This window comes from Dasypus novemcinctus, chromosome 3, assembly GCF_030445035.2.
Source record: "Dasypus novemcinctus isolate mDasNov1 chromosome 3, mDasNov1.1.hap2, whole genome shotgun sequence".
Classification (NCBI taxonomy): Eukaryota; Metazoa; Chordata; class Mammalia; order Cingulata; family Dasypodidae; genus Dasypus; species Dasypus novemcinctus.
In genome coordinates, this window is record NC_080675.1 from 122,203,614 (window position 1) to 122,216,143 (window position 12,530).

At 39.2% G+C, this 12,530-nt stretch overlaps 1 protein-coding gene across 1 annotated transcript in view; it reads right to left on the reverse strand.

The window, feature by feature from the left end:
- The window catches only part of ATP8B4 (ATPase phospholipid transporting 8B4 (putative)), a 292,064-nt gene extending 283,297 nt beyond the window's left edge, over positions 1–8,767 (reverse strand). Inside the window, exons 1-2 of the mRNA XM_058294177.2 lie at positions 8,660–8,767; positions 3,672–3,742 (exon numbers count right to left, since the gene is read on the reverse strand). Of these exons, the coding sequence (XP_058150160.1) occupies positions 3,672–3,699 (28 nt within the window). The 5' untranslated portion in view covers positions 3,700–3,742; positions 8,660–8,767. The remainder of the gene's footprint in view (positions 1–3,671; positions 3,743–8,659) is intronic.
- Between the last annotated feature and the right edge of the window lie 3,763 nt (positions 8,768–12,530).

The following is a 12,530-nucleotide window of genomic DNA, read 5'->3' on the forward strand; positions in this document are numbered from 1 at the left end:
GACACAATACCTAGAGCCCAAAATACTGTCAGGGGCCAAAAAAAAAATGCTTTAATTTTCATTTAAACTCAGAAGTAAAATGAATATAATAATAATGACGATATAATAATGAACACTGTCTGGATTATGTTTGTCTTTGTACTGACACAGTCGTAAAATACTATTTTTAGTATTTTTTATCAAAAGGTCCACAAAGGCAAAAATGTCCAAGGTCCATGAGAGACATAATCCAGACTTCATCTGATTCTTCCCACCTCGCCCCCCATAAACACACTGAGGGCTTTCCTGTAGAGGAGTGAGTGCTGGCTCGGCAACCCCTACATTTTGGAATCAACGGTGCTTTAGGTAGTTTAAAGAACACCTGCAATTATCTACTTTTTGGGCTTCCCATTTAACCAAACTCCATGATATCTGAATTAGTGTTTTACACATGAACAACACACTTCCTGGTTGCTTTTGTGAAAAAAGCTCACATATGCTTTAACACGATCTAGCTTTGGACCTCCCATATAAGCTGAAAGGGCAGGGTATGAATAACAAAGAACAAACACAGAAAATGGACTGTAATCACAACGTTTTAAATATTTTAGTCAGCTAACTGGAGTTTTTTACATCTTAAAAAAAAATGGGTGATTTTACATGAATATGGAGATAATATATAATAAAACATATCTGCGAGAAAATTACTGTTTTTCTATAATACCTATGACTGGCTTGTTATATTTTTACATACGTCTTCCATAGCCTTCCTGTTGATGGTGTGGAAGTTTATATAAATGTAAGTGTAACTTTGTTAAATTTGGAATACTAAATATTTCATTGAGGTTAAAATATGACCTTTATATCATTTTATCAGAAGGTCTCTAGTCTGTATTCCTCTGGCAAATATACCACTAGTAGCAATGTTTAGTAAAGTGTTTTTAAGTTATCATTGCTACTGCAAATTTAAACATTGTGTGATGATATACCTGCTCTATTGAGTTGTAAAAAGCTACCTGATGTCAAGTAAAATCTCTCAGTCAGCACTACTTAGATATCACAGGGGCTCAAAAAAATCTTTGTTGACTGGCTGAATAAATAAATTAACACCCTGGATTTAAAAAGCTATCCAGTCACCAAGGGCTGGGGGAAAGTGGGATAGGAAGTTACTATTTTATCGGCACAGAGTTTCTGTTTGAGGTGATGAAAAAATTTTGTTAATGGATGATAGTGATAGTAGCAAAGCATTGTGAATGCAATTAATGCCACTGAGTCTTACACTTAAAATGGTTAAAATGGCAAATTCTATGTTACATATATGTTACCACAACAAAATGTTTAGGAGGGAAGAAAAGCTCTCCAGTCTACTACCAGATCTTCAGAAACTGCTGTCACCTAAAGATTCATCATTCCCAATCATGATGATGCAAATGATGGTGACACAAATGTCAGTCCCTTGAGTCATAGAGCCATTGTCACAAGCCCAAGAATTAGGGAATGGACTCAGCTTTCTCTTTCAGTCAATGCCAGAGATCAGATACTGACATGGCTATGTGGCTAAAACATTTAGTCCCATCAGACAGTGATTATTTGTCTGTAAAGAGAAATTCTGAGTAAGGAGAATCGGTAAGTTGCATTCCTCATCATAAAATGGTCAACTGAGTATCCATTGAAAAAAAAAATTATCTTCATAGTATTTGTGAAAAAAAAAAAAAAAAGCATAATCCTAATGGATTTAGGAGTAATCCACTAAGCCAATCTAGAATGTGTAAGATTCTACAAAATAGCGAGGCTGGAATTTTCCAAAATTCAATATAATGATAAAACATTCTATTCAAAATGAAAAGAAAATAAAGGGATTAAAAAACAAATGCAATATGTAGGCATTGACTGGACACTGTCCCAAAAATAAAAGCCAGCTATTAAAGATGTTTGGGGGTCAATTGGAGAATTATAGTATAGAATACATATTGTTATCGTTAAATTGAAATGTTACACTTCTTGGGTGTGGTGATAATTTTGAGGTTATGAAGGACGATGTTCTTTTCCTTAGGAGATGAGGTATTTCAGGGTAAGTATCATGATGTCTACAATTTACTTTCAAATGGTTCAACAGCAAAATTTGTGGCATATGTGTGTGTGTGTGTGGAGAGAGACTGAAAGAGAGAGAGAAACAGAGAGAGCAAAAAGCAAATAGGAATATATTGGTCTTCATTGTATCATTCTTGCAATTTTTCTGTAGGATTGAATGCTTTCAAAACATAAAGTTGGGAGAAATGCAGAAAAAAATAATGTTAAGAAATTTTTAAAAGCATAAATTGTATGTATGATTATATGATTAAATTAAAAGGTTAAGTTCCAGACTAGTGTACAGCATGAATGCATTTTGGAATATATAAATGATGAATATACACAAATACAATAAAGTTCACTGTGGTTGGTGCTTTCTAAAGTTGTACAAGACAGCATCCTTGAGTGGTTCTCCCAGTTGCAGAAAATTGCCCACTTTTCTACAATGCATTAGTATATGTGTAAATCACTTTAACAGAGTGTGATCTGGACTTTAGATCACGGCCTCAACATCTCAAAACCCCACAACAGTCAGTCCTGTCGGAAAATTATACTTCTTAAAAGTGGTTAATCTTATGTTTATAGTCTTAAGTTGATACCACTGACTTGAGTATAAAAAAATCATTTCATTTGAAAATGAAAAAATGATGATAATATTTCTAGACTCTTAGTTTGGCATTGGGAATATGAAAATATTGCCCCAGAGGATATAACTAATGGCCTGTGGGTAGCAGTACATTGAGACAGATTTTAGCTCATTATGAGACTGAATGTTGCAAGGATTAAGTATCCAACAAGGGAACAGACTGCATCATGAAATAATTGCTGTCAAGGTAGGTTAACTACCTGTCAGAGATGTTATTAGAAGGAAGGCCAAGGGCATTAGAAAAAACACTAATCCAGATGTTAGTCTCTTAAAGGTCTACCATTAAAAATAAAGAAAATAGCAGTAATAAATTGGATACATGTCCACTGAAGGAAAAAACTACATAATAGTTTGTTCCTGACTAACTGGAGACAAAAGAGAGGATCAATACTCTGACTGTTGGTGCTGTCTTAAAGAAGCTGGAATATTATTAGTACTGTTCAGCTACTCCAGTTACTCAAGCAAAAAAACCAAAGTGTGTTTCCTCCCTACATGGCCCAAAATTAATTTCAACTGTATGGATTCAGTTTAAAATTGGGATATATTCATACAATGAAATAGTGCTATAAAATAAAAAGTGAGGAACAAACTACTGATACATGCAACCGTCTGGATGTATGTCACAAACCTTATGCTGAGCAAAAGATGCAAGACAAAAGAATATATACAGTATAATTCCAGTTGTAGTGATTTCAAAAGCAGTTAAAACTAATCTGATAAAAATCAGAAGGTGGTTTGAGGGGGGAGGAGGACAGGGAGAATGACCGGAAAGGAACACAAGGGAACTTTCTAGGGTGACAGAAATGCACTTTGTCATGTTTTGAGACAGTAGCTACTCAGGTATATACAATTGTCGAAGCTCATCGAACTAAACACTTAAGATCTATGTGTTTTATATATATAAATTATACCACCATAAAAAATAATAAAGATTTTCTTAAATTGCTTTAAATCACCAGAAGAATTCAATACTTACCAAGCAATTTCTTTTTACTGATGAGCATTATTGCACTAGATTACTTTTCACCAGGCACCAATAATGACCTACTTAAGGAAACAGAAGGGCACAGCATTAGTATTTGAAAAATTCTCATTAACCTTAAATGTACATCCTTTAACCTCCTTCCTCGTCAAGTTTATGTGACTAGAAAGTCACTGACACAATTTATCAGGCTTAAATCCAACCAGATAAGAATAATGGTCGTACAGAAAAAAATTTATTTGTATCGGAGCATATATAGAACAACTCAAGATAAGCTAAAGTGTGCTGTTCAGATTAGCCTTAAAATTAAGCCAGATTTCTAACACATCCTAAGCCCTGTGGATCAGAATATCTCAGAGGTGAGGTTCCAGCATCTGCCTTTTATTCAAATAGCATAGGTGACTTTTTTGCACAGCCAGAGCCTTGAACCACAGCTAAACGACACAAGCTACCTGAGAGATGAAAATATTGACCAGACAGTAGAGAAACAATTCATTTCAAAATTTTTCTTCAATTATTCTCACATGGATAGCCTTCTCCAAGTCATTCCACAAGGGCCAGAATAATGTCATTACTGTCTTTCAGTTTTCCCTCACATATGGTCTAATTGAAAATTTAAAATGAATAAATAAAAGATCAAATGATTTCAAATATTCAGAACCCAACAGATCATGGAAATGAACTCAGAGTGCCTTTGCAGATAGATGCATGACAGGGCAGGTAGAGGTACTGAATGTATGCACTTTTATGCTCTTTTATGAAGAAGTAGAAATGACTTGTTTGCATCCTGCTCAGAGCAGTGGTGAGGCAGGATATAGTAGATATATGTAAAGAAGTTGGTCAGCCATATGGACACCAAAAGAAGGAAAAAACGATGCTTAAGGCTTAGTAGTACAAGAAGAGACTTCAACACTCATCTCTCCACTACAAATGCCTTAGAGTGAAAGAAGCCTGGGACCATCAATAGCTTCCCTGGAAATCCACCTAGTTTGTCATGCCCCCAGATCCTTGAGTTTCCCATCCACCATCTCCAGGGAAATCAGCAGGTAAGGTACAGCCATCCCTGGGATGTGCCTGACCAGCGGGACCACTGATACTTTGCGAGACCCAATGTTTTTCTAGGGTCTAGAAAACTAAACCTAACCAATCCAAGCAACAAGGGCAAGCCCTCAAATACAACCCATCAGGAACACTCATGTCCTTCCCCTCACACCTTCTATCAACTGAAAACATATCTGTCCTCAAGACCACCTCTCCTTTCACTCAGTCCCCTTCCCCCTCACCCCCACTCACAATCTCTGGCAGCAGGTTTCCTCTGAGAAATGCCTGCTGACCAGGGATAGCTTTTCCACTGCCTTACTTCTTTTTTTTTCTTTTTTCTTTTCTCTGATTTTTTCTTTTTTTTAAATTTTTTTTCTGAATGAGCAATTTTTTTTTCATTTTCACATTTTTATTTTATTACTATCTTTTTCTTAAACATACATGGATCACGAAAATGTTACATTAAAAAATATAAGGGAAGTGGACTTGGCCCAGTGGATAGGGCATCCGCCTACCACATGGGAGGTCCAGGGTTCAAACCCCGGGTCTCCTTGACCCGTGTGGAGCTGGCCCATGCACAGTGTGGATGTATGCAAGGAGTGCCGTGCCACACACGCAGGGGTGTCCCCGCATAGGGGAGCCCCATGCACAAGGAGTGCACCCTGTAAGGAGAGCCACCCAGGGCAAAAGTGCAGTCTGCCCAGGAATGCCACTGCACACACAGAGAGCTGACACAACAAGATGATGCAGCAAAAAGAAACACAGATTACCTGTGCTGCTAATGGGGATGGAGGGGGTCACAGAAGAGCGCGCAGCGGATAGACATAGAGAGCAGACGGCTGGGTGGTGGGGGAGAGAAATAAATAAATAATAAATCTTTAAATATATAAATATATATAAGAAGTTCCCATATACCCCACTCCCCACATCCCCCACTCCTCCCACATCAACCACTTCTTTCATTAGTGTGGTACATTCATTGCATTTGAGGAGAACATTTTGGAGTGTTGTTACAAAGCATGGATTATAGTTTATGTTGTAGTTTATACTCTCTCCCAGTCCATTCAGTGGGTTATGGCAGGATATATAGTGTCCTGCATTTGTCTCTGCAATATCATTCAGATCAACTCCAAGTTCTGAAAATGCCCCCACATCACACCTCTTCATCCCTCTCCTTACCCTCAGCAACTGCCGTGGCCACTGTCTCCACATCGACAATACAATTTCTTCCATTGCTAGAGTCACAATAATTCTATATCTTATTCCCTGCCTTACTTCTAACAGGTCTTCCTTGCTCTAATCTTGGCTGCCATGTCCACACTGAAGGCAGAGTCATCTTTTAAAAATGTAAATGGCATCATGTCACTTGCCTGCTCGAACCCTCCAATTACCTCCCATTAGCCTTAGAAAAAGACCAGATTTTTTTTTTAGTCATTTTTTTAAATTTTGAAGACACTTTAGATTATGAAAATATTATATCAAAAATATAGGGGATTGGAAAGTGTCTGTGGCTCAATCAGTTGGGCTCCCGTCTACAATATGTGAGGCCCTGGGTTCTTGTCCTGGGGGGCCTCCTTGTGAAAGCAGCCTCGCCTGCACACTGCGGCGAGCCACCTGGCCTGCAAAGCCACAGAGAACTGACTCAGCAAGGTGATGCAAAAAAAAAAAAAAAAAAGGTGGGGGGAGACAAGCAATAAACACAGAAGAGCACGCAGCAAATGGACACAGAGAGCAGACAGCAAGCAAGCCACAAGGGAGGAAGGGGAAGTAAAATAAATAAATAAATACAGACACAGAAAAACGCACAGCAAATGGACACAGAGAGCAGACAGCACACACACAAAAAAAAAAGCCACAGAAGGAGGATATAAAAAAAAATATATATATATATAGGGGATTCCCATATAACCCATCCTCTCTTGCTCCCACACTTTCCCTCATTAACAATCTCTTTCATTAGTATGGTACATTTGTTACAATTGATGAACACATATTGAAGCATTGCTACTAACCATGGACTATAGTTTACATTAATAGTTTACACTTTGCACCACACAATTGTATAGGATTTGATGAAATGTTTAATGTCATATATCCATCATTGCAATTAAAGACCAGATTTTAACATGACTTTCAGGGCACACTACCACCTGGTCCCTGCACATCTTTCTAACTTGATTTCTCATCGATCTCTTTCACTGCCCATTTGCATCTTTGCATCCCCTCAAGTCTACACTCCAAAAACACTCAACTAAGCTTCTTTGATTTGGGGGGCCTTAGTCATCTGACCCCACCTCCAAACCCTTTACCTGAGTAACTCCTACTCATTTTTTTATATTCACACAAAATTCCTCCAGGAAGCCTTCCCTGACCACTCTTGTGTGTTCCCATACAGTCCAGCACATCCCATGTCAGTCTAGAATGCATTTGCCTATTTTATTGACTGTCTCCCCATTGGACCACTAACTCCATTCATGCAGGGGCCTCATCTGCCTGACACATTGTTGTATCTCCATATCTAACAAGTGCCAGGATATAGTGATGCTTGATAAATATTTGCTAATGAAATTTGAATGAATAAATGAATGATGTCCTCAGTTTCTACAAGGAATGGCACAAGGTCATCCAGACTCTAAAAGGGACTTCTCTTTTAGCAACTATTTCGTCTAAGTGCTACAATGTCCTAGATCAGCCCTCCTGCTGGGGGCCATCAGGTCTTTCTTGGCTGCACCCTTGCTCTTGCTGGTCCCCATTTTCCTTTCTACCTCCATCTCTAGCACGAGAAAGAAGAGAGGAATGAGCACATCTTTGGAGGAGAGAGACAATGAGGAGACTTTAGCTTATAGCTATAAAAGAAGATCTGCAAAAACAATGTTTTGATGTAAGGCCTTCCTGTGGGAAAAAATAAGGACACAAGTGGGTGTTCATCCCTAAAGGGTTTTCTTCATTCCAAAGAACAGTCACCACAACAGATAAAAGATAGCAGAAGGGGGGAGGTTGAATGGGGCCAGTGTATCTGTTGGCCCCATCTGTGCAAAGGTTCAAGGCTCATCAGTAAGTTCTAGGCTAACTTGTTAGGGCTTGAATATTCTCTCTGGGGACTAAGCCAACAGGATCTGTTTTCACGGGCTCAGAGTCCCTGGAGCAGAGGATCAGAAGAACAATTCTTTGAACAAGATGGCAAAAGGGACTCTATACCCTGACAGGTGGCAACGAGAATGCAGACAGAAGACAGAAATTCAATCTCTCAGAAAATTATTGAGTGCTGACCACTGGCCAGCTTTGCCTTTTTTTCCTCCTTATCAGCTTCCTAGGTTAGTTTGAAAAATTGATATTAAAGATAACCAGTACAAAAGATGAATCAAACATATTTGTGTAATTAAAGGGTATATAAAGAGAAACTATCACTCAATCCCTTCCCTCTCTTATTTTAGTTCTTTGTGGAAGCACTTCTTATTTAATCAAACATAAAGCGATACCATATCCTTCCTAAAATTATTTTTAAACCACACAGGCATTTCATTACTTTGAAGTCCCATAGTACCACTTTCCAAAGTGTCTTTTAGACCTTCTATTTCGGAGGTATTAAATCAAACCATTTTAAATTTTTTTGTTATTTTTTACTTTTGTAGAAAATATCCTCTGCTTCATAATTAATCCAGAGTGAGAATATAATCATGTTATAAAACGTGAATTAAATAATTTTCTCTGAGATTTTTGAAAGTTATTTCTTAATTATGATCTTATTCAAGGGTTTTTTTACTAAGACATAAATTTACAACCAAAAATTAAGAATTCATTTGAGTCCATGTTTTCTTTAGTCTAATCTCTTCCTTGTAATAGTGGCAATCAGGAATATTTTATGGAAGCTATGTTCATAGTAATGTAGCAAATTCTAGGTTAAATTTAAATCTTTCATTGCTCCACATTTATTAACTCACCAAAACACCCCAGCTGGCACTCTGTCCACCTCTAAAGGATGTTGAAGTAAAGAAAAAGTCATCTTTTGTTGAACTTTTGGACTGATGAAGGTCTGAGGAAATAGAGTAAAAAATAGGGTAAGAGAAAAAGTTTTGCTGAAGTGAAATCTAGCTCTAGAAGTAGTATTAGGATTTTGAAATTCAATCATTAACTGTGCTGAAGCAAACAATATTTACATAAATAAACTTCCCCTTTTTAAAATCTTTCTGAAGCAGAGAAATGGAAAAAAGGAAAGCTCTGGCTAGGTCACATCTTACCCTAGCCTCCATCTTAGCAAGGAACTAAAATAGTGGTTTCCTTTAATTAGTGAGGTTAAAAAAAAAAAAAAGGAGGAAGAGACAGAAGTGTAACAGAAATAATAGCTAAGTGTTTGTATATAATAATCCACTTAAAAATGCAATTAGTAATTTTGTGAAAAGATTGAAGGTTAAACTTCCATTAAGAATTTTTTTTTTTTTTTACATTTCAAGTTTAGGTTTTAAATCTTGGTCAAAGAAAATAATTCTTCTAATGAAAGAAATGACAAGGTCAAAAAAGGATGCCAGTTTGTGCAGGGAAAATAAGGAGAATAGTTTGAAATACCTTGAGACTGAGAGGAAAGCAAGACATCCACACTGAAAATGCTGCTTAATTAGCTGTGGGGAAGAGGGCATCCTGGTCATATTATGATTCAGCAAGAAGATCTTTCATTATGGCAAAATGAGTATATCTAGATGCCAGTGACTCAGTGCTTTAAGCAAAGGATTAAAATGGAGATTCCCTTTAATGATCTGAAGCCATTCAACAATCAAGGTATCATAGCTAATTCCCCCTGCTCCAATTTCATCTTCATCAATCAACCTGGTGATAACAACCAGCTTTCCCACAAAAGTCTGCCTACTGGGAAAGAATGCACTAGTCATGCTGAAGTGAACATTCTGGTCCTCCTGACAGTTATACTGCATGTTACAAATTAATAAACTGTCATTGTTATTTTATACCATTAGTCTCCTGAGCTAATAACAGTCTGCTTCAGGAGGATAGATCTGCTTTTGTACACTCTAGAACTACGGTCCGAGGTCTGCAGGTCAAAAGACCCACACTGACCCTGGTCACCTCACCGTGAGACTTCCAGGGGAACATTCTGCTGAGCCTCTAGAGGGCAGCAGGACGTGATGGTGGGAAGCTCATCTTTTGAAGTTAAACAGCCCTGGTCTTGGATCTTGCTTTTTCTATTAACTAGTAAGGAAGCCTGTAAGCCTCGGGACGTACTTTGATGGGATGTTAGGGTCAAAGGACACACAATGAGGGTGCTTTTCAGATGTGAGTTATTACCTTGAAGGTAGCCCTCTGAATTTTCCTAGTCACATACCTACCTAAATGGGAGGATGATATGAAAGCAATCAATGTACCTGCTTCAAGATGTTCAGCAGTAAAAGAAAGGAAAGAATTGTGAATGGGTAATGAGACTTTAAAGAGAATGCTTGATTAATGTAGAAAGGCAAAGTAGAGGTACTCCAAAGGAGTAGAACCCGTGGGAAGAGAAAGAGAGAACATACGTGGTAGACTGATAGAGAGGCAAAGGAATAGGAAGAGATTGGAAAAGAAAGGGACAAGGAAGGGGCCTGGGCAGTTGGGGAAGAGAAGGAAGCAGTCGAGGCCAGGAGACTGGCATGGGCAGATCACTCACGGTTCTCCTTACCCGCCCGGAGCCCAGCTCAGGTGAGCCCCTCGCTGCCCCTCTGCCATCTCAGAGGCTAGGGAGGAAACAGAGTCCCCACTGGGCAAAACTTCTAGCTCCTTTGTACAGTCAGTTCTTTCCAGTTCTCAGGACATAGGGACAAGATGGGACAGGGAGGAAAAGACTCAATGTAGTTTTATTGAGCCCAACCCCAGATCACACCCCTGCCTCTTTTCTTCTTCTATTCTTACTTCTCTCTTCAGAGCTCCTTCCCTCCCTCTTTCTTTGACTCTGCTTTATCTTCCTCATTGGAAAAAGAGAAAACACTTTCAAGATAACAGGATTTAAATCCCAGCTCATATGCTTTCTAACTGGTATTATTTGCAGTATGTCCTTAGCCTTCCTAAGGCTCAATTTCCAAATCCGTAAAATGGAGATAATAATGCCTTCCTCCACGAGGTGTTATGAGGTTAAATATGCATGCATATAGGGTGCGCTCCATGAAAATATACTTGTTTTTCCCCTCCTTTTCTCTTTCCCAGTCTGCCTTTTAACTTCTTACTCCCTCCCCTTTACTCCTCTTTGAATCTCTGTTTCCATAACTTTTCTTCATATTCCTCGCTAGGGCACTTGTTTCCTACCCCAACTCACCTTCCCTAAAAGGACTCACCCAACCAAGAGTGCAGTGGAGGGTAGCAGGGCTGCCAGGGAGGGCAGCATCACTATGGGCTTAGGCAAACTGTGAAAGTCTGCCTCCTTGAGTAGTTGTAGGGTATGAGGATGAGGGAACAAGCCTTCTCTCCTCTTGTGGCCCTGTATCTTCTCTGGTCCTAACCTTAGCCTCTTCCTTCCTCAGACCCTAGGGTCCCAGAGGCTGAAGAGCTGGGTATATTTGTCCCTGGCCATGAAAATCTTACAGTCACAGACACTGGAAACCCTGCCTATCAGCCCCAATTATCACCTGGAGTCCCCATGCCAGAACTCTGAAGGATAGGTGAGATGGGGAAATGAATCGCAGCACTAAGACCCCAAACAAGGCAGATCCTGGTGGAGTAGGGAAATCTCTGCCTTGGGAGGTGAGACCAGTGAGGGAAAGGGGTAGACTGCTCAGGAAAAAACCCAGGCCTCTGTCTGTCAAGTATATAGCTTTTGAGGGGGAGGGAAGTGGTGTAGATAAGGTCCATTGCACTCACTTCAATGACTGTGACATTGGTCCCCTCCTGCTCTTGGGAAGGATGAGGTATGCTTTCACTGCTGCAGGCATCTGCATCAGATAATGTTTTAATCATATTTGGTGTCAGTGACAGCTACCAACAGTCACAGTGCTTGTAGATGTTGGACAAAGTAGAAGGGAAAAATTTAAACCTGCGTGTGTATGCACATGAAAATGGTGGTTACTACAGGCAAATTGTCTAATTATTATGCTTCAACATAAATCATTCAATTTCCCATATCATGTATTTCAGATTAATTTTGATTGTGAGGTGTCATGTAACACTGAAGTCTATTTATATTCTCTTAGAAATGCAGCAGCTACCCAGATACACATTCTCCTCTTGTTGACCCCCTGCTCACTTTCCTCCTTGGTGTCACAGTTTCCTTTTCTCTACTTTTCTCTTCCTTTTCTACCCTGCTCTTGCTACCCCTCATGCATTTTCCCTTCCTTCTCCTCATCCTGTGCTTTCTCTCCCAGGGATGCCTCCCCTGATTTAGTCATCTTCCTTCCCCTTCTCACTTCCCCCTTCCTCCACCAGTGCTAGAGTCAGACTGACAAGTTTGGTCCTCTTAAGTCTGTACCCTTGAGCAATTCCCCTTCCCTCTAAGCCCTGGTTTTCTCATCTGTAAACTCATAGGATTGTTAGGGAAACTAAAACAGATCATTCATGTTAAGAAATTAGCACAGTGCCTCCTGCTCTATGTAAGAGGACTATTATTATTTTTCTTTTTAAAATATATTTTTGACTCTCCAAAACATGTAGAAAACCTCATGAGAAATTTGAGGGCCCTCTCCTCCCCCTACTGAAGTTCAATCACCAAACACTGATCATGCACCTACTCTTTATTAAACTGTAGTCTGGGCATGGGACAGGCAAGAATGCATTGAGCTTTATCCCTATCCTTTAAAAGCCCAGCATCAGGGGAAGATGAGAACAGACAGACACATAGAAAGA